Genomic DNA, 22,634 nt, shown 5'->3' with positions numbered 1-22,634 from the left:
AGGAAATCTGATCCCTTTGTCAGCCCTGAAAAATGGTTGTCATTCAGTGTGTTAACAGCTGTCGCTAAAATATAGTAAATAAATAAAAACAATGGGAGACATACTCATGAGTTGTCAATAGTTAACCAGAAAATGCAACAGTGTTAAATCTGAGTTCTAGTCAGGTAGTTTTTGCTACTATATCCACAGTATGGATTAACTGACATGCTGAGGGTGACACGGTGACTTCTTTATTCTGATGGAGTTTGACTCAGAGATCTCTCACGGGAGTATTTAATTGTTTGCATGGTGCCATCTCTAACTAGAAATATGTTTGCAAGGACACATGGCAGAGACTCCAGCAAAGTCAATACCATGCAGAGTAACTTTCTATGAGGACTACCAGACTGCATTAGAACTTGTGTGGAATACTAAGACGAAACAATGATTCCTTTTATGCCTGGACCTCTTCCATGTACTTGGGTCAGGTTTCCTAATTTAACAACATATGAGTGTTTCTATTCATCGGCTTTCAGGGCCAACTACTATCAGGTTTGTCCCTGTGCATGCTGGACATATCTGGGGCATGTAGATTCTACAGATGTACCCTCTAGATGAAATGTGACAGTGGTAGATTGGCATTAAATCACCAGTGTGTTTATGTGCAGAGGTCAGTAAGTCACTGGACACATGGCTATCCTTTGGAAGTTCAGTTATTTCTGAAGGTGTGATATTGCAGTTTCACATCCAGAAGTTAGACTTTGGTGGCTAAGACAGTCACCACCCTTCTGTACTATTAGGATGTCTGTCCTCCCCATTAAGAATGACTAATTCATGGAAGCCTTGTTGTTTAACACACCCACCTGGATTTGACAGTCGGCTGCTTGTTGGTCCCAAGATCTGATAAGGATCTGGAAGGAAAAAACAACAAAATGATACACTAAGTTAAATAGCATACTCTCAGACAAAAATACTTAGCTTAGAACAGATCCCAACAACCAAAATATCAGAATATAAATTTGAATTTAATTCTAAAACAACTACTAATCAGAACTACTCAGACCATAACAGTTAATTTCAAGCCTACTTTGTCTTACAGCAAAGTTAAAAAAAAAAAAACTTTTTTTTCTGGGGAAGCTGCCATAATTTAGATTATTCAAACATTGCAGTCAGTTTAGTAAAAGAACACTGATGTTAATAATACTGGAAATTGTATGTTCATTTTATCTAATGTCTTATCCTTAATACAGCCCCAGAAATGAAAGAGAAGATGCTCAAATGTACAACCTTGGCTCTATCCAGCACACATGCTCTATATTACTTCCGGCACAAATACATGAGCTGAGGTTGCTGGTATCTGCCAGGTTTGATTCCACATTTCGATAGTACTCATATGATACACAAGTAACACCAAGCAAGAGAAAGCAAGGTATACTGGGAGGAATCAGGAGAGAGTAAGACACAGAAAACAAAAAGAAGTTATTCAACTGAAATAAAATGTGGCAATGGACGGTACAAAGGAACTATAATAAGCTCTATGGCCCAAAGAAGGATGAAAGACAAAGATGAGAACATGTTAAAGGCAAAACATGATAAAGAATAATAGTGCATGAGAGATGGAGAGAAAAATACTAACCCCAAGGCAGAATGAAAGAAAAGAATAACAATGTCATACAGTATATGTGAGAAAAAATCCGACATCAGGGAAATACTTTGACACATTTTCAGTGAAGAAAAAGAGAAGGGAGGGCAACTTTTGAGTATAACATGACATTAAAATGGTGAGATACTAAAAAACAGAATAACACAACATACCACTATAGCAGTAATGCAAAGGTGATAATTGGCTATTTAATTTATTTATTTATTTGCAATTTGTTAACTAGATAAGAGAACTGGTTTATTGACCCTTTTCAGCTACAGCTTGGGAGCACAGAACAGTATAATAAAAGCAATACAGAATGAGATAACACTGCTACAATTACAAAGTAAACAGAATATAATGAGGGTGATGCATAGTCTCCAGCACACATCTGTACGCACTATATGTAGTAGAGCTGTGGTTTATTGCTGTGTTGTAATCAGCTATTGTCCCTGAAACAGTTGCACATGGCTTCATTTTGTAGGTGTGTTTTTAATGCCCTTCTAAATTCATTCATTGTCTGTACTGTTTTTATTTCAGGAGGGACGTGATCCCATATTGCATTACAGCAGATGTGCAAGGGAGACAGTGAAAATGAAACAGTGAGAGAGAAAGAGAGGGACAAAAAATTTGAAAAGGTGGGATATCAAGAGGTAATGGGCAGTGCAGTGGTGCAGCAGTAGCACTGCAGCCTCACAGCAAGAGGTTGCCTAGTTCAATTCTTGGCTGGAGTGCCTTCAGTGCAGAGTCTGCATGCCCTCCCTGCATTAGTGTGGGTTTTCACCTGGTACTCCAGTTTCCTCCCACATTACAAAGACATGCATCTGAAGCATTTCTCCCCGGGCCTCTGCTGAAAATTGGCCTCATTTCAAGTAGGACTTTTGTGGTAAACAAATGTTAAATAAAAAATAAATAAATAAATAGTGCATGTACTCTGAGTTGATAAGTGGTACCGGTGTAAGACTGTGACAAAGTAATAGCACGTCACTAACACTATATGGTACAAGAGGAGGAGAACAGGACTGTCTGAGGCAAGGATTAACAGCATATGATGTGACAACAATAGGGTGAGAGAGATAATGTTTAAGAATTCGACAGCTGGAATCAGATAGTAACACAATGTCACACTGACAAAAAAAACTTTTATGATAGGATTGCAGCAGGAGATGGGGACTCTGAAGCAGAGCTGCAGTGAAAAGTACGGTAACTATGACTGGTGTAACCATAAGGCAAGCAAACCTGAGTGAGATTAAGTAATGGCTGGAGGCAGCTAGATATGCAACAAGACACAATAACAGACTTATCGCAACAGTTGCTGTCTCACAGTGATTGTTTCTCTGGTTTGGTTATTGGCTGGTGTTTTCTGTTTAGACTTTGCTTTCCCTCTCTGTCTCTGTGTGGGATTTTTTGAATTCATCATTTCCTCTTACATCACAAACACTGATCTTCCACATTGTTCATTGGTGTGTGAGAGCTCACATGAGTGTGTGTGTGTGTGTGTGTGTGTGTGTGTGTGTGTGTGTGTGTGTGTGTGTGTGTGTGTGTGTGTGTGTGTGTGTGTGTGTGCTTTTATAATAGTGTGTAGGTGTGTGTTGATTTTGTGTGTGTCTGCCTCTATGTGTGTATGACAGTGTGTAGGTGTGTGTTGACTTTGTGCGTATGTGCGCTCTAGTGCATGTACATATATGATTGTGTGTAGGTGTGTGTTGATTTTGTGTGTGTGTGCGTGTCTGTGTATGCACACGCACTGTGCATGAGAGCGCTGGCATCTATTGGTAATCAGTTACATGTACTATGTCCCTTTTCTGGATTACCCCTGACACTGAAGAGGATAAAGTAGGTATCAGCAAAAGTGGGTGAATGATTGATCGAATTTGTAGTAAGAATTTGAGAAGGTTAGAGTGGCAATGAAAGAAAAAATCTGCACTAATATGTAATTGAAAAATTTACAACATAATATTAAGACATAGTACAAAAGTAAGTGTGAGATGGTAACCATCTGAAATTCTGAGGAAGTCAGATGTGGTCCTCCGAACAGTTGTGTGGAGAAAGCAGTCAGTGTATACTAAGTCTGCGATTATGGCATCTCGGAGTATTCCTCTTACTCCATGGTATGGTGAAGTTGGAGTCAGTATAAATAAGCAGCAGGGATGTGAGCTGTGCAGCGGAGTGTCTACAGCAAGTTTTGACATTCACTCTTCTTCACCGGACTTACTGTTCATTTTTCATAAATGTGGGACTCTCAGTTAAGGCCATTGCAACTACCATGCAGAGCTAAGTTAGAAAATAAGAATAAAATAAAAGATTACCTTAAAACAAGAAAGAGGAGAGAGCAAGAAACAATGTTTTAATGACACAGAGCAACAGCTACTGTAAAAGTGCTAATGTGAAAGATATGATAGTAAAATTTCTACTGTTTTCTTCTGTTCAATTTATATATGCCTACCACAACATGAAGCATACAGTCTGTCTGCAAAATTATGCTGAATCAGGACATTTTAAACTGAGCAGTACTAAGAGTGGGACCGTAAAAGTGTCAGATAATGCATTTAGCTTGAATAAAGGGTTGTGGAACCCCAGCTGATGACCACTGCATTAATGTATGAGACCTGTTAGATCACACACACTGCACTCCAGTACTGATTCAAGCAGATGAATTCACAGCTACAAAATGGTACTGAGCAGGGATGTGGGCATGAGAGACATGTCAAATGATGCCAACCATGCATGGCTGTGGAATAGCCTTAATGCCCTCAATATAGGCATTGACATACAAATATTAGCTAGCTACTGATGTAATGGAGAGAACGTAGGATAGTCCAACTTGGTCAGTGTGATTCAAAGGTATCTTTATTTATCATGATTATCTGTTGGCACCAACATGCATGAGACACATCTTTCTGATGGACATGAATGTGTCATGATGACTGCAGAATGCATGTCTGTCACTAGGACCTTCTCTGCTCCTACTACTGAGAGCACACGCACATTTTAAAGTGGCACTCACAGCATTTGTTGGAGTTTACTTACCAGATACTATCACAAAATCAGCTTTTTTAGCAAAGCAGAACATCACATCATACAGATTGCCCACCAGTGGAGCAGCCAAAAATTCATATGCCAGTATCATTATACCCCTTAATTAGAAGAAAAAGATGTACAAAGAGTGGGTCATGTGGCTGATACGGGCAGCTGTATCTGGCTAGTACAGCATTGGTATGTCAGAAACTGATTGGATTACGTCCCCATTATAGGTATGAAACTGTGTGACTATGGAAGACCACAGTGAGTGACAATTGTATAAGTACTACTACCTTTTATCACCATAATTCCTTCTGCATGATGCTGCTTACTCACCTTTCACATGATCATGTGAACAGCCATGCTGAATGATGGGTCACAATTCGCACACTCAATCCCATTTGCAACAGAAAGGAATTAATTTGCATAAGTAGTTAGATGCAACAGGAATATTAAAGTGCTGAGAGGCTTCAGTGATACATGACCACAGAGGGGTACTAATACTTGAACATTATTCTACATCTACTTAACTTATTTTTCCTTATGTACTCCATGTCATCGCCCAAGAATACCTCTTTTCTTTTTTTTTTTTCTTTTTGAACTTCCTAGGCTATAACTCTTGTTATTTTCTACAGATAATTAGTTGCCTCATCTCTAGATCTGATTAAATCTCATCCTCCATTAATTACATTTTACACCTTTTTGTTTTCCATCTGTAATGGCTCTCAATCTTGTTCACATACTTATGCAAACATCCTTCATTTACTCAAAATTAAATGACTTTTTTGTGTATTTTACTGCCCCTGTTGGCTGCTGATCATAAGACTCCTTCCAGCATCCCAGGAACTTTTTTTCCATCAATGTGGTGTAAGTTTAATGGTTAGTGTGATGACCATGCCCTGGCCCAGCAATCAAGGAACCTCAATCCTCACCACTAACACCAGGGAGGCTGTCTCACAGAAGAGGAAAGGATAACTTATACACACAGTAAAGTACAATTTCCCTTAAGTGCACACAGAGATCACAGTCAGTCTGGGGCTGGTTGCTCCCTTGCTCACCAGGTCCCCAGTAAGACTCCCCACTGGCACAGCTATAGGGTCCAGGACTCAGCCTAACTGGGCAAGCTAAAACCTTTAGTACCCTCTCTACCCAACCAGTGCTTCGTGCCCCTGCCAAGTAGCTGACACAACACACACACACTTTGAGATAAGTATTTATACAATTTCACAGACACTCCTGAGAAAGTTTGACACAGATTCTCCAACTGTGCCCCTTTACCCAGACTATACAGTAGTAATTACTGACACCACCCAGTTAATAATATCAGCTACTAAAAGGCCCTTAAAAGGGTGCCCAATTATTACTGTGCACTATTAATATCCAATGGTAATGTAACTATACAGTCTAAGGCTTATCAGAGTGGCCTATTACAATAAACTCTATAAATATGCAATGTATTCTAGAGCTTATATTTACACTAATCAGCCACAGGTAGAAGGTTTTAAACATATTTAATAATAAATAATTAAAACACAAGACAAATCTACTACACCACGGAGATATCTAAGAGTTCAGAGATCACACAGAAACTTAAAATAATACAGTAGGACAGGTCTGATTTCAAAGAAAAATACATAGTTAATCTTTACTAGATTTAACTATTCCTACAAGAAATCACAGTGCTAAAAACTTACATGTGAGCATAAGCAGAGTGCTGGTAAGTTGGATATCAAGATCAAAATGCCTTTAGTCTCTCTCTGAGACATAGTATTTAAACATTACTAACAAACATGTCTCTGGGTCCTCCCCAGATTACATCATGTTGACACTTAGGTTTTCCCAGTATTCATATTGCATCATCTTGACACCTGCTCTGTGCTCCCAGGCTAATAGAAGCTGCATTATTTAACAAGCTAACACCTGCACAGGAAAATACAACACTAAATGGCATTTCACATATACACTCTAGCAATTAGTCTTTAGTTAACACAATAGGCAGAATGCCTTCAGCCAGCCTGACCGGAAGCAACTTTAAAGAGCAAAGAATGTCATAAAAGCATTTCAATTTCAAATGTTACATTTGAAAGGCTTGACTTAGTTTTTCTGTACAGCAAGGGGGGCAATGTTGTGACAATCTTGAAGTTCACATTTTACAGTGTTTTTCTTTCATTTAAAAATACACATCTGTATTTTACATTTATTTATACAAATGATAGAATTATGTATTAAATTCTATTTGACTAGGCTGGCAGCATTCTCTTATCTTTGTCCAGTCTTCACAGTTAGGGCAATAATTTTAGGCAGTGATTGGAAGTAGTTCACGTTTTACCCACATTGGTTGTCCCTTGCTTTTGTGAGGGAAGGGGTGGTGGATTGCCAGCAAGGAATCCTACTCTCCCATCTTCAGGCATGGGTAGTGGTTTCCCTGGTCTCCAACACATAAATCTCTTCATCCTGTGTTCTTGCTAAGCTTAGCCCCTTTCACCACTATGAACAGATAAGTAGGTCATACTCCTTCACTCTTCTCCTTTGCCTCACTCCTCTAATGCCGGGTCATCTAATCAAACTATAATTGCCTTATTTGCAGGCTGGGCTCCATCCATGCCATGGAGCCAGACAAAAAATAACTGATGTTGTAGTTGAAGACACACACACACGTGTGTGTGTGTGTGTGTGTGTGTGTGTGTGTGTGTGTGTGTGTGTGTGTGTGTGTGTACATTATATATATATATTCATATATATATATATATATATATATATATATATATATATATATATAAATATATATATATATATATATATATATATATATATATATATATATATATATAAATATATCTATATATATATATGGATATACTTTGAAATATCGAAAGCCCAGATAGCCGAATAACCAAACTACATTTTTGCTATATGAAAATTGTGAAATATTACATACATTACATACCTGAACAGCATTTTTTTCCACGGCAAGTAAACACAACTGAGTAAATAAAACTTACTTAGGTGGGGGGGGGGCTGCACACCCCACCCAACCCCAACCCCCTAACTATATATATATATATATATATATATATATATACATATATATATATATATATATATATATATATATATATATATATATATATATATATACATACATACATCAACTGCCGGATAGTACTACAGGGGAGAAAAGGGTACACATACAAAGATACAGTTAGGTAGATAGACAGATAGACAGATAGATAGATAGATAGATAGATAGATAGATAGATAGATAGATAGATAGATAGATATGTATCTTTCTAGCTATATATGCACATAAACACACACACAAATACAATTTTTGTACCATTTTGTTCCCATGCCTGTTGACCATCAAGCCTCTACAGTGCTACCAACTGGGCCACCATAAAAGTGTTTTGTGTGTTTACTGGCATCCTAGCAATGAAAGCATTTTTCATTTATGAATATACCATCTGCCAACAGTGGCAATGTGAGTATTTGCATCACAGTGAGGACCACATTTGACCCCTCCCCAAGTCCACACATAAAGGTTCCCCATATGCATTGACAGGGGTTACTGTCAACAAACTAGGGCAACCATGCCTACTTTTTTCACACTCTGGACCCTGTTGTATGATTGCTTCCACACTTTAGGGGGCCCTGTCATTGGAACTTTGGCACAAGCTAGGTGAGAACCACAGTCAGTCCAGCTTGTCTGTGCTGTCAAGCAACTGAGCTACTAGTTGAAAGTACAGCTGTGTACACTTACCATAAATGTAGATGTTCGAGTGTATTCACTGTTGCCGTCATCGCCTGTGGCTTATCCCTGCTGTGGTAGCCCTCAGCCAGCCTGAATACCAGAGACAATGTTTTTCTGCATCGGCATTTGTGGCTTGTTGACTGACGTCAGGTCGTCAGTGCTATAAAGCAAGGTAGACGACGCCATCACATCAGTTCTTCTTGCCCTAACCAGTCAGGAGCCCCAGGGAATATGGGAAGGGTGACCTGGTGGCAAAAAGCCACCATAAGAAGCTTATGCCTCCCTAAGAAAAGAGATCATAAGGGGGAAGGAGGGAGGGAAACCAGGACTGCAACAGTGAATACACTCAAACATCTACATTTATGGTAAGTGTACACAAATGTACTGTTCTTCATGTTTCACTGTTGCAGACATAACCTGTGGGAGGATTCCCAAAGCTGAGGATAGGGGTGGTAGGATTAGTAATAGGCCTGGGTCAGCATGGCCTGTAGCACTGCATTGGCAAACCCTGCTCTAGCTTTAGAGAAAAGAGGAATATGGTAATGCTTAGTAAAGGTATGGAGAGAAGTCCAGGTGGCAGCTTCCAAGATGTCCCTGGTGGGGACTCCTCTCTGGAATGCTGTGGAAGTGGAGGCTGCCATAGCGGAATGAGTACAAATAGACTTAGGGGGTGGTTTCCCATGAAATCTGTAGCAGAAATGGATGCAGTGTGATATCCATTTGGAGATGGTTTGCTTGGAAATGAGTTACACCTCTGCCCCTGGGGCAAAGCTGACCAGCAGTTGGTCTGTTTTCCTGAAGGCTTTAGTATGCTCTAGGTAGTATCTGAGCTGTCGAAGAAGGTGGGTAGATGTATGGCCTGGTTGAGAGTCACATTAGTTACCACCTTGGGCATAAAAGAGGGGTTTGTCCTCAGGGAGACCCTGTCTGCATGGAAAATAATGAAGGGCTCAATGGCCATCAATGCCTGAAGCTCTGAAACCTTTCTGCTTGAGGTGACAGCTAGCAGCAAAGCAGTCTTCCAGGAGAGGTATTTTAGTTCTGCTGAAGCAGCAGGTTTGAAGGGTGGTAAGATTAGTTTTTCAAAACATAATTCAGGTCCCAGGCTGGCATGTGTGGCCTTCTGGGAGGACTAATATTTGAAGCTCCTCTGAGGAACTGCTTAATCAAAGGATGTGAGAACAGGGGAGGATCTGTATTGAAATGAGCTGAAATGGCTGAGACATGGATTTTAATAGAAGAGAAGGAGAGACCAGAATTTAGTAACTCTGCTAGATAGTTCAGGATAAGAGGGATGGAAGGATGTGAGGAACTGCCCCCTCTGGACTGGTTCCAGGAGCAGAATCTTTTCCATTTTCCTGCATAAGATTTTCTGATGCTGGGCCTTCTGGCCTCTGTGATAATGCCGAGGACCTGTTTGCTTAACAGGAGCCCCTTGTTTGCTTTTAGGGTATAAACCATGCTGTCATTTTGAGAGTCTGCAAGTTCGGGTGCAGCCCCCTCCCCCCTGCCTGAGTCAAGAGGTCTGAGATGAGGGGAAGAGGCCTGGGAGGCTGTGATGTCAGGCTGCGCAGTAAGGGGTACCGATGCTGCCTGGGCCAATCTGGACAAATGAGGATGGCCTTTGGGCTCTCTTCCCTTATCTTGATCAGTACCTTGGGGATAAGACGCAGAGGAGGGAATGTGTACACAAAGAGGGAGTTCCAGCGGAAGGTCAAGGCATCCACCTTCCATGTTAGGCGTGATACTTCCTGGTACAGAATTTTTCCAACTGGTGGTTGAGGTGCTAAGCAAAGAGATCCATCTGTGGAGTTCCCCACTCCTGAGTGACTTGCAAAAAGATTTTTCTGTGGAGCTGCCATTTGTGGGGGTCCAGCAAGTTTCTGCTTAAGTGGTCTGCCAGGGAGTTGTTGATCCCTGGTAGGTATTGGGCTATTAGGTGCCAGTCCCATGGTGGAGGCTGTCAGCCAGAGGTTCATGGTTAGCCTGCACAGAGGGTAAGATTGGGTCCCTCCCTGTTTATTGATGTACCACATTACAGTGGTGTTGTCTGTTTTGATAAGGAGGACCCCAGGCCTGAAATGGGATGTGAAGGACATCAGGATCTATTGTACTGCCATCATTACCTCCTGGTTGATGTGTAAGGGAAGGTGCTGGGCATCCCAAAGGTCCCGGGTGCACCTGCCTGCTAGGTGAGCACCCTAAGCAATGTCTGAGGCGTCAGTGGTGATGGTCTGGCTGGTAGGGAGGAGGATGAAGGGGAGACCCTTGTTCTTGGCACAGGGCCATGCCCACCAGAGAAACTCGGCCCTTACACAGGGCATCAGAGGGTGATGGGTCTCTAGAGGCTGAGAATGCTGACACCAAAGGTTATTTAGATACCACTGAAGTTTCCTCATGTGGAGCCTGGCCAGAGGAATTAGAAGGATGCAAGATGCCATGTACTCCAAAGCTTGCAGGAACTTCTTCGCTGTGAGGTTACTTCTGGAAGCCAGCTGGGTAAAGTAGAGCGGCATGGGACTCTGCTTTTATGGTAACAGAAAGGCCATTAGAGATGCTGTGTCCAGCAGTGCTCCCAAGAAAAGGATCCTCCTGGAGGGAGTCTGCTTTGATTTCTTTTCATTGATGGTGAACCCTAAGGAAGTTATGATGGTTTTGACAATGATGAGGTCCTGAAGCAGCTTTTCTTTGCACTGTGCCTGAATAAGGCATTCGTCCAGATAAGGGTAAATCTGAATATTTCTCTGTCTGCAAAATGCTATGGCTGGGGCTAAGCATTTGGTGAATACCCTGGGTGCAGTAGATAAGCCAAAGGGTAATGCGGAGAACTGAAAGTTTGTGAGCCTGCCCTGAAGCACAGGAATTTTCTGCAGGATTCCCTTATGGGGATGTGGAGGTAGGCATCCTTTAGGTCTAGGGTCACTAAGCAGGCATTTTTTGTCAGCATAGGCAGCAGCTGCTGCAAAGTTAGCATTTTGAATTTGGGGACCACCAGGGACGTGTTCAGAATGGATAGATCCAGGATGGGGCACCAAGTACCCTCTTTTCTGGGAACAAGGAATAGTCTGGAATAAAAGCCTTTGTCTGTTTGGTCTGTGGGAACAGGTTCTACTGCCCCCTGGGATATGAGAATTTGAACTTATTTTAATGCCTCTGCCCATTGATTTGGAGGTAAGTCTGGGTACCCTCTTGGAATTGGGAGTTAATTGAAAGAGAATTTGTATCCCTGACAAATGATGTTTAAGCCATTGGCCTTTGGTTACAAAAAGCCAATTGTCTTTGCAGAGGGAGAGTTTTCTTCCTAGCTTTTGGTGAGTAAAAGGAGGGCAGAGGGGGGAGAGGGAGTCATTGAGAAGTTTTGCCATAGAAGGATTGCGTAGAACTCCCTGCCTTAGGGGCGGAGGAGGTCCACTGTTTAGTTTTCTGCTGTCCCTGGGATAATGTCCTGGGTGGTGTGTCCCTGTGGGGTTTACCTTGCCCCTCTCTACTAGGTGCAGGAAAGGATCAGTGCTTAGAGGGGGAATTCCTGCTGAACCTGGGAGGTTGGACCTGAAATAAATCATTTACTGTTTGAATAGATTTTTGCTTTTTCTTCCATCTTTTTAAGCACTTCTTCTGCTTTAATTCCAAACAAGCGGTCCTTATCCACGGGTGCATCAATTAATTTAGACTTGACATGATCAGGGAGAGGTTGTTCCTTCAACCATGCATGGCTCCTAATAACAGATCCTGACACTGCTGCCCTGCTTGAGGCTTCTAGTGCATCATATCCACAGTGCAAAGAGTGTTTGACCACTTGACAAGTAGAGTATAGTAAATCTGCTAACTCTTTAGAATTGGCACAGTCAGGAAAGGAAGAAATCTTTTGTTTTAATAGTTCCAAAGTATGTTGATGATATTTTAACACATGGAACTGACAGTTGAGTGATAGTTAAGGTTGCAGAAGTGCATACTTTTTTACCCCATCTGTCCAGAGCTTTGGATTCCTTGTCAGAAGAGATAGGATTCTTTGCAGAACTAACTTTATTTCCTTTTGGTCCCTGTGTAATGACCTCTGGGTCTGCAGCAGGATTTCTGTACAGGTATTTGTGAGAATCCGGCACTCTGTAATACTTGTCAGGTTTAGTGTGAGCAGGTGGGAGGGCATCGGAGCTAAGCTGGATTCATGGAAAACATCAACCACCACTTCTAAAATAAGGGGAATGGCCAGGGATCTGTGCTGGGGCAGGTCTAGAAACTCTCTTAGTCTTTTCTTAGATTGAGGGAAGTCCTGAGATTCCCAGTGGAAATACTCCTGATGGTGTGAAGTGTTTCCCCAAAGGTAAGGTCTTCTGGTGGGGAGGCAGAAGCTATGGATTCCTCTGCATCTGAGTCTTCATAAGCAGTAAGAGGCTATTGTTCCTCTTCAAAAACTGAATAATCAGATTCCTCAAAATCCTGTTCTGACAGTATTTCAGGACAACGGTGTCTTTTCCTTTTAGAAGATGTGGCTTGACTACCCCTGATAAGGGAGATAAGATCCTTAGCCATCATAACCATTTGTGCTTGGGGTGGTGGAGCAGGAGTAAGATGATGACTAGAGGTAGATTTTCTAGGAGTGGCCTGGCTTCTAGGCCTAAGGGTATCCATCGGTCTGAGAGAAGCGGTAGTTGGATGAGAAGACGTTGGTTTCTGTGTAGACTCGGTAGTGCGAGAGGCCTCCTCAGAAGCTGTTGCCTGCATCGCAGCTCCGGACCCAACTGAGGCAGAGATGACCAAAGGCTCAGAAGACGAAGAAGATTTCTGCAGCATACCAGACTCTGAAAGGGTCTTGGTACAGGCCTGCATAGATATCGTATCGGGCATTAGGGGCTGTGAAACCGCTTCACTGAATTCCAGAGAACTGACGACCTGCTTAAAGGTAGCATCGTCAGAAGGCTTAGCCTTGCATGGTCTGTCTCTATTTTTATCTCTATGTTTTTTTTGGAATGTCTACAGATTGCTGGCTGACAGACGCCATTTTGGAATGCGAAGACGGAAGATGAAAATACCTATCTACAATAAGAGCTCTATGACGAATGGTTCTCACGTTGAAGAGGGTACAGAACCTGCAACAGGGGACGTCATGATCTGGGCCTAAACAAGTGACACAGTATGAATGAAAGTCTCAGTGTGGGATCTGCTTTCCAATTGTTACCTTTTTCAGACATCGGTTAGTGCAAGAAAAAAGGATCCCCAGCGGGGTACTTTGCTTTAGACGTTTTCAGCTGAAAATTTGAACTCTGGTAGAGACCGACCAGCACACTTAAGAACTGCTTCTGCTACGGGCTCCATGGCAAGAAAGACTGATGTGATGGTGTTGGCTGCCTTGCTTTATAGTACTGACAACCTGAGGTCAGTCAACAAGCAACAGGAGCCGACGCAGAAAAACATTAACTCTGGTATTCAGGCTGGCCGAGGGCTACCACAGCAGGGATAACCCACAGGTAATGACTGAAACAGTGAAACACAAAGAACATCTGCAGTTGCCTGGGCTGTAGTCATGGCATTATCTCTTTACACCACTGACAGATGGGGGTCTATATTAGATCAGCAAACGCTTAAAAAAGCGAACGCTGATTGACTGAACTTATGTAAGCGAAAGCTTAAAATATCGAAGCAAAACAAACCCGAATTTTTTCCTAGGGAAAGAATTTGGTTGTCCGTTTCTGTTGCTTCGGTATTTTCAGTGCTGTGGTGGAAAGTTACGGGTCGGGTTCAGGTAAGTGTGTGATTGTGTGGGTGTGAGTGTTAGGGTGGGTTAGGTGAGTTAGGGTTAGGACGCAGGTAGGTATGTGTGTGATTGTGTGGACGTGAGGGTTAGGGTGGGTTAGGTGAGTTAGGGTTAGGGAGCGGGTGAGGTGAGTGTGCGATAGTGACGGTCCTTAGGGTTAGGGCTTGGGTTAAGGTAAGTGGATAGTTAGTGGTGTGTGTATAGTTTAGTGTAGGGTTAGGTGTCAGATGTTAGGTGTATGTGTGTGGATTGCTGTTTGTTTGGTGTGCTTGTGTTGTGTGTATGTGTTTTGGATCAGCAATTTTTTTCCCTAGGAAAAAAAATCGCTGTTCTGACAGTTCGAGATTGTAAGCTTTTGTTTACATAAGTTCGATCAATCAGAGTACGCTTTTTTAAGCATTCGCTGCTCTAATATTGACCCGACAGATGCTTGGCTAAAGACAGCGATATGGGATTAAGCTGTCAGATCAAAAGACACTGCCTGACTTTGGAAAACTATTCTTGGGTTTGTAAGGAAACTGTATTTAACAGCATATTAGGCAAATATTTTGATAACAAATAATTAAACTTTTGTCATACTGACCTGAGGCAGTCAGAAAAAAACATCAATCATAATGTCTTCCTGTTTCTGAATGATATTTTAAATTAGCAAACACAGGAACTTAAAAGTCAAAATAGTTTATGGATTGTAACCCTTACAAGTTCTAAGTAACAAAACTTGTACTTGTAGGAGGGTGCCACTTTACTCTGTGCTCTCCAAAGAGGCAGACGTATCATTAAATCTGTAGATAGAGATAATGGAGCCTGGGGATTACACACTATATATCAGTTGCTGCAGGAAAAAGTTACAGCTGATCTTTTAATCAATTACTGTTAGATAAGTATTTTTTAATAACGGTTGATAAGTGAAGGCAGAAATATAAGCATAATAAAAGTATTAACACATCTGTGTTCATAAGTATAAAAGAGTATTAACACATCTGTGTTCATAGGTATAATAAAAGTATTAACACATCTGTGTTTATACCTGGTTGAGAGCGGTGCTGTTCTGTACTCTTGTTCGCAGTCTGGGTTGGTACAACAGGAGAACCTACAACACAAAATGCTAAAGTTAGTTAAGGACCACTTGATATATTCTTCTGTAAGGTCTTTGAATCTCTTCTCCACATCCCAACTATAGACAGTCACATCCCTCTGTCACATTTATGCCTTGGTAGACTAATAGTCACATCTAACAATTGCAACACATTATATGATCTTTTCCAAGCAATTAACAGTATAATTTCAGTATGGCTCTGTACCATGTGACAAAGTGGATGGTGTCCCAAGACATTATAAACATCCAGGGTATACTGAAAATGTACACTAGGGAAGAAGTAGCTATCTGTTTCTAGCTTTCTTTTCAGTATTCGCATACCGTTGGTATCTGTCATTGCTTGGGTAACACCGGTCCACTACAGTCATGTTTGAGTGCTGGAGTAACTTAGTGGGGTAACACACTGCAGTCATAATTAAAATGTACATACTCCTGATTTTCACATACTACCACAATACTTTTCTTTATTTTGGATGTAGGAGTAAAGCAATACTTTCTGATGTGACTCCTGAAAATGGATATTTCTTATCTAACAAACTTTACACAGTTAAAAGCAGTAGCTCAATAACTTTATAAAATATATATTTTTAAGCTTTACAACTTTACCCATTTATTGAATTGACTAGCAGCTTCAGAGCTAGAAGAGGCTGGTAGAGGGGTGAGAAGAAGTGTCCTTTTGCTGGCTCGCACACTCTGGCACAGGGGTTTCTGTCTAACATTTGATATGTCCTGGTGATAATGATGATGCCATAATTGCAAGCCAGATTGCTTTTATCATTTTAGCATTAAGGGGGATGGTAGACCTAACTGAAGTTATGTGCCATTAGTGTGACATCAGTAGTGGCACTTAGGGCCTACGAAACAATCTGCTGGCATACAGGGCAGTGTATATGATGCTGTTGTCTGCTCTGATCTGCCTGTCAGGGCATTTTGAACAGCTAACATCTCTTTTTGTTTGATATGCAGATGCATTTGTTTTGGGGTCCATATGCCCTGAATGCATCTTCCCGCCAGGTGGGTCCTCCATGCATAATCTGATGCGTCTGTTGTTAAGGTTTGGCTGGCAGGGGGTAGAGTGAAAGCCCGTCCCATGTTCTGGTGACATGCCTGTGCCCACCATAGAAACTCCTGTTGTAGGCAGGGAATTAGAGGAATCATTGCTTCCAGACTGTGACAATGTTGACTCCATAAACTTGTTAGGTACCATTGTAGTTTCCTCATATGCAGTCTTGCATATGGAATCATTAGGATGCAGGATGCCATGAACCACAAAACCTGCAGAGTTTGTCTTGCAGATAACTGGGTTTTTGTTGCCATCAGTTTGAAGTAAGTAGTCAGTTGCCTCTGTTTGTTTGGCATGAGGAAAGCCATCTGGGCAGTTGTATTCAAGCTTGCACCCAGGAATGTAATCTTTTGAGAGGGTACCAGTTGTGATTTCTTTTCATTTACTGTGTACCCTAGGCATATTAGAAGTCTTTTCACAAATGCCAGGTGCTGAAGAAGAATGTCCTTGTTCTCTGCTTGAATGAGACAGTCATCCAAGTAAGGATAAATTTGTATACTTTTTTGTCTGCAAAATGCAATTACTGGTGCCAGGCACTTTGGAAAGACCCTGGGCGCAGTAGATAAGCCAAAGGGCAGCGCAGAGAATTGGTAATGCATAGAGCCAGCCTTGAAATGGAGGTATCTTCTGCATGATTCCCTTATTGGGATATGCAAGTATGCCTCTTTTAGATCTAATGTCACCAGCCAAGCATTCTTGCCCAGCATGGGCAGAAGCTGCTGTAAAGTTAGCATTTTGGATTTTGGAATGTCCAGGTATTTGTTCAAAATTGATGTCCAGTATTGGGCGCCAGGCCTTGTCTTTTCTGGGTACCAAGAACAGTCTTGAATAAAAACCTTGGCCTTTTTCCTGTTCTGGTACTGGCTGAATAGCTCTCATATCCATAAGGGACGTAACCTGTTTCTGTGCCTCTGCCCATTGCTTTTTTGGCAGATCTGGCCAACCGTTTGCCATTGGCAGAGTATGGAAGTGGAATCTCTATCCCTGAGATACTATGTTTAGCACCCACTTGTCGTGGGTTATTAACTGTCAATTTTGAGCAAAAAGTGCTAACTTTCCCCCTAAGGATGCTGCCAAAAGGTAAGTGCTTGGTGATGGCAGAGGGAAGTCATTGAGACTGTTTTCTGTAGGGTTGCGCTTTATCTCCTCCAGATTTGGAGGTAGAAGCACCCCATTGCTTTGACCTGTAAGAATCTTGTGCCTGGTATCTGGAACCTTTAGGGCATCTGGATTTGCCCCTTTGAGCTCTGTCGGACACAGGAAAGGACCATTTTTTTTGTAGGCCAGTGTCTACTGAATCTTGGTGGCTGCACTTGTAAGAAGTCTTTTACAGTTTACATAGACTTAGCTTTGTCCTCCATTTTCTTTAAAACCTCTTCTGCTTTAATACCAAACAGAGTATCATGCTGTAATGGTGCATCCAGTAATTTAGCTTTAACATGATCAGGCAGATTTTGCTCTTTTAGCCAGGCATGCCTCCTAATCACAGATCCAGTAACTGCGGCCCTGCAGGAGGCCTCTAAGGAATCAAAACCACATTGCAAAGTATGCTTGCCAACTTGTTCTGCTGCATGCAATAATTCCTGCAATTCTTTATTTTCTGCACATTCAGAAATCAACATAATTTTCTGTTTCAGCAATCCCATAACATGTTGTTGATGCTTGAGCATATGAAACTGGCAGTTTAAGGCCCTAATTGGCAAGGTTGCAGATGTATAAACCTTCTTTCCCCATCTATCCAGTGCCCTTGAATCTCTGTCAGAGGGGGTAGGATTTTTTTGCTGTTGATGCCTTAACCCCCTTTGGACCCTGTGAAATAGTTTTAGCAGCAGGGTTTCTAAATAAAAATTTGTGTGAGTCAGGGACCCTGTAATATCTGTCTGGCTTGCTGGGAGCCAGAGGTAAGGAGTCTGGAGTTAAGCTTGACTCCGAAAACACATCATCCACAGCATCTAAAACAGGAGGTATGGCTAAAGGCCTATGCTGAGGGAGAAGAAGGAAATCCCTGAGCCTCTTTTTTGATTCTGAGAAATCTTGACTCTCCCAGTGAAAATGCTCCCTCAAAGTATGCAAGGTTTCTCCAAATGAATAATCCTCAGGAGGTGATGCAGATGGGATAGATTCCTCTGCATCAGAATCCTCATAGGGAGGCATAGATAATTCCTGATCAAAAGAGGAATCAGAAGAAATAGAAACCTGATCTGAAGATTCATAATCAATGTCTTGCCTAGGCCTCTTATCAGGAGGGGGTTGGGAACCCCTGATCAAGGTAATTAGGTCTTCAGCCATTTTGATCATCTGTTTTTTGGGCATAGAGGCCTGTGCATGTGGCTCATGCATCAGTTTTTTAGCTTTAGAAGTTGCTTTTGTCTTTGATTTTGAAGCTGGCTTTGGTTTTATATAAAAATGTTGAGGCTTGAATACACCCTCAGAAGTCGGTGCCTGCTCAGCGGCTCTGGACACATCCGAGGGACAGACATCCATGGGTACAATACTTTGAGGATCTCACGGCGTGCCGGACTCCACATGGGTCTCAGTAGGGGCCTGCAACTCGAAAGTAGCGGGTATCAGGGGCTGCGAAAGCGCCTCACTGAGTACCGGCGTACCGGCAACTGGCTTAGGAGAAGCTTCGTCGTTGGTTTTGGACCTCGACGGTCTGTCTCTGTCCTTTTCCTTGCATTTTTTGTGTACTCTGGTAGTCAGACTGCTATCTGACAACATTTCAGGGTAGTTAAATCTGTTTCCAAAATATTTTGAAGCATAAATATACCGATGCTTAATAGTGCATTGGTTAAATCTAGCACAAAACTGACAGCCAGGCACATTGTGATCAGCAAGGAATACAGTATAAATGAAAACCCTTATGAGGTATTTGCTTCCCACAAGTAATACAATTATTAACTTTTTATGACATCGGTATGGAGCAAGAAAAAAGTTTCTCCAATGGGGTACTTAGCTTTAGTGAAGACTTTGGTTCTGAAACTCTAACTCGAAAATTTCAGGAGTCGGCCGACCGGCACTTGCGAACTGCTTCTGCTTCGGGCACCGAGCGGCAAGAAAGACTAAAGAAAAAGGCATTGGCTGCTTGTTTTGTACCCCTGACGACCAGACATCATGGAAGAGGAGACAGCAACCAATGCAGGACGCAAGACTTTGGAATTCAGGCCAACTGAGGGCAACCTGCCAGCAGATTACCCAAATGTAATGACTGCAACAGTGAAACACGAAGAACATCTGTATGTCACACCTTTGCCAAAATAAAAGGTCATCCATACAAGAATGTAAATTATTTCTGCTGTGGCATACAGGACAGTGTATATGATGCTGTTGTCTGCTCTGATCTGCCTGTCCTTTACAATGCCACACTGCTATAGTCACAATCTCAGGAGGCAGTACTGGGGTAGGGTGGACACTAGGGAACAAACAGAGCTACAGAAGCAATCCTAGAGAGCTGATGGTCAGTTGGAAGGCATGCCAGAGGTAGAGTAGGAAAGAAAGAAAGAAAAAACAACTTAATCCACACAAATGCTGAATAGCATTTTTTACAGTCTGACCTAAACCTTTATTGAAATAATACGGACTGATACCCTCTAACGTTTACAATAATGCAAAACTGCAGGCCAGCCCAGATATCTTTAAATGTTTCATATTAATTGTTCTGTGTCAGGTTTACTCCTTTTCAGTCAGGTAGTTTTGTGTTTATTTATTTGTTATTTGTTAACCAAACAACAAAGATCGCCACCATTTTCAAAGGTCGGACATTTTGTCTGGAAACATTAGAGTTTGTAGGACAAACCATACACAGAACCAGTGCAAGGAACTGTATGTCACACCATTGCCAAAATAAAAGGTCTTCCATACAAGAATGTAAATTATTTCTGCTGATACATATAAGTATTAAGGTAATTCAGGTATACAGTAATTGTTTAATTTAACTATTGAGGGTAACTTAGGAAATATTTTTGTCCTAAAAATCTCAGGACATTTGCAATTTTTATTTTTCTTTCTTAACAAGCTGGTAACTCTACAGGTAACTGGGCTGGTCAAAGTCCATTTTCATCCATGAGCCAGGTGCAATGCAGTACCAAGTAAAACAAAGTTCAGCGCAGTACAAGGAGTCTTCTAGACATGAAGGTCATTAGATGGTATAGCTCTCTAGTGGTCAGGCAGTGCAGTCTCCATGCAATTACTTGCTGAGTTGATCTATGGTATGATAAAAGAACTTTAGATCAGGCCGCAGGCCACAGCAAAGCCTTTGGTACTAACAGCATATAATGGAAGGTCTCCAGATACTGCAGCTGGCAGCATCACATACGCTGTCCTGCATGCCAGGGGAATTTCTGTATGCCCTGAGTGGAGCTACTGATGACACACATACATAACTGCACAGACCTTTAGTATGCTAAGAGTTGCGGTAGGTGCAACAGTTCTCAACCGCTTACCTATTGAATCAAGGCAATGCAAAAAAATAATCAGGGGCAAATGTCCCATATCAGAGACACTTAGTAAACATTAGTAGTACTAGTTTATAAAAAGCTGACAGAATAAGAGGACCTGAATTAACATTCATTTTTCAGAAAGAAAAAAAAAAGTCTGTAGATTTAATAAATTTCATTACCTGTTGATTTTCTTTCTGTTCAGAATCACTCTAAGCCAAAGACAGAGCAAAAAAAATCTAAGCTAAAATTAGCACTGCCCCTGACAGTTTTAAAAGTTGAAAGGTCTCTCATGCACAAAACAACTAAGCAGGCCTGCGAGAGCCACTGACTGCTTGAAAAATTATTTTGTCTACAAATAACTGATGTACTGCTGCCCTCTGCTGGTAAAATAAGGTGGTTGTTTGCCATGTAGTAGTGGAAGTGGGCAAACAAAGTGTATGATAGCATATTTCTACAGCAGAAAGTAGTCTATTGAAGAGCTGAGAAAGGGTACACATGGAAACCTAATTTGTTACAACAAAATATAACACTCTTTATTGTTAAGAACATGGAATGCAATTCAGCATTTATGTAACCAAAGAAAGTATTGAAAAATCCTATATATACATTTGATCCTTTCAAAGCTGTAAACCTGAAGCAGAAGAACAATTAATGTGAAAACAGAGTGAAAAATTAAGATTAATTGTGCAAAGATAGGACATGACAAAAGATTAATTACACTGCAGTACATCTGTAAGGACACAAGGCAGTAAAGTTTCTATCAAAGGTTACCATCCAGTTTTTACTGTGTATTGTTCATGCACCACAGTCCATTAACAATAAAATATAAATAAGAATGTAAAATCTGACTAAAATGCAGAATCCCTTTTGTGATGATGCAGTCAAGAGCCATATTTAAGAAGAGACAGCAAAAGTTCATTTCTGAAGTACTAGCTTTAAGTTAACTGGTAGACATTTTCCGTGAACAGCTCTCTCTAGTGGCAAAAAGTGTAAATGTGACAAAGGTATATTAAAAGGGGCATAATACAAGTGTTAAGAATATCATGCCTTTCGACTGTACCTGATTTTCAGGCACTTCCTAGATTTTGGTTCTGAATTTTCTTCTATCCTTTCTAATCCCTCCTAAAAGTGGTGATAGAGGAGAAAAGGTTAAGCTTAAGAAGTAATGACAATAATTAGACTTACAGACTTCATTTACTTAAAAAATGCATGTTAATTCACATTCTTATTTTGTCAAATTCTAAAAATAATAGTAGTAATATATAGAAAAATGTCTCTGGTTGTCCCTGATTATCTATGGATTTGTCTCTGATTCTGGAGGTAAGAAATTTCCTGTCAGTTGGCTTAAAAAATTAAGGAGCTGTTAATGAACAATTTCCCATGGTCCAGTGGTGCAAGGTTTGATTTCCCCCAGGCTCCATTGTCTAACGGTGTGACTCTGATCGAGTCACTTAACCAGACATCGCTCCTCGACTGAGGCATGGAGATAAGTGCTCTACTCCAGAAAACAAATACAAATAACATTACAATAGTTAAAAAGTACTTTCCATGGAGAATAGGCTGAAATGCATTGTATCTGTAAATAAACTGACGGAAGATATATCCAGTGGTAAGATGAAAAAAATGATGACCAAAGCAAAGTGTGCCAAGGAGCAGTAATGGTGCCATCCTGTGGTGACCCGTTATAGTGCAGGTGGCCATTATCAGGAGCGGCCACAGTGTGTCAGTTCACATGTTATATCATGGTGCAAATCTGAGCTATGTGACTGACTTCTTGCTGCTTCAGGTGTTGCATTGGACTGTGACATATACATGTGCATTTTAATGCTGACAGATTGCACAGACTGACTTTTCAGTAATTAAGGGTTATACTAAGAGACAGACTGACTTT

General features: G+C 41.3%; 1 protein-coding gene across 6 annotated transcripts in view; it reads right to left on the bottom strand.

The window, feature by feature from the left end:
* FLI1 (Fli-1 proto-oncogene, ETS transcription factor) overlaps positions 1–22,634 on the bottom strand; it is a 695,335-nt gene that overhangs the window by 10,099 nt on the left and 662,602 nt on the right. For all 6 annotated transcript variants that reach the window (XM_044081108.1, XM_044081111.1, XM_044081113.1 and 3 more), the window contains 2 exons: positions 15,173–15,235; positions 843–890 (listed from right to left, as the gene is read on the bottom strand). In XM_044081108.1, coding sequence (XP_043937043.1) covers positions 843–890; positions 15,173–15,235 — 111 coding nt within the window. The remainder of the gene's footprint in view (positions 1–842; positions 891–15,172; positions 15,236–22,634) is intronic.

The sequence above is a fragment of the Protopterus annectens genome, chromosome 8.part0, assembly GCF_019279795.1.
Source record: "Protopterus annectens isolate FY-2018-M chromosome 8.part0, PAN1.0, whole genome shotgun sequence".
Taxonomy (NCBI): domain Eukaryota; kingdom Metazoa; phylum Chordata; order Ceratodontiformes; family Protopteridae; genus Protopterus; species Protopterus annectens.
Note: the sequence above shows the minus strand (reverse complement) of the source record. Positions and strands in the feature narration are given on the sequence as shown.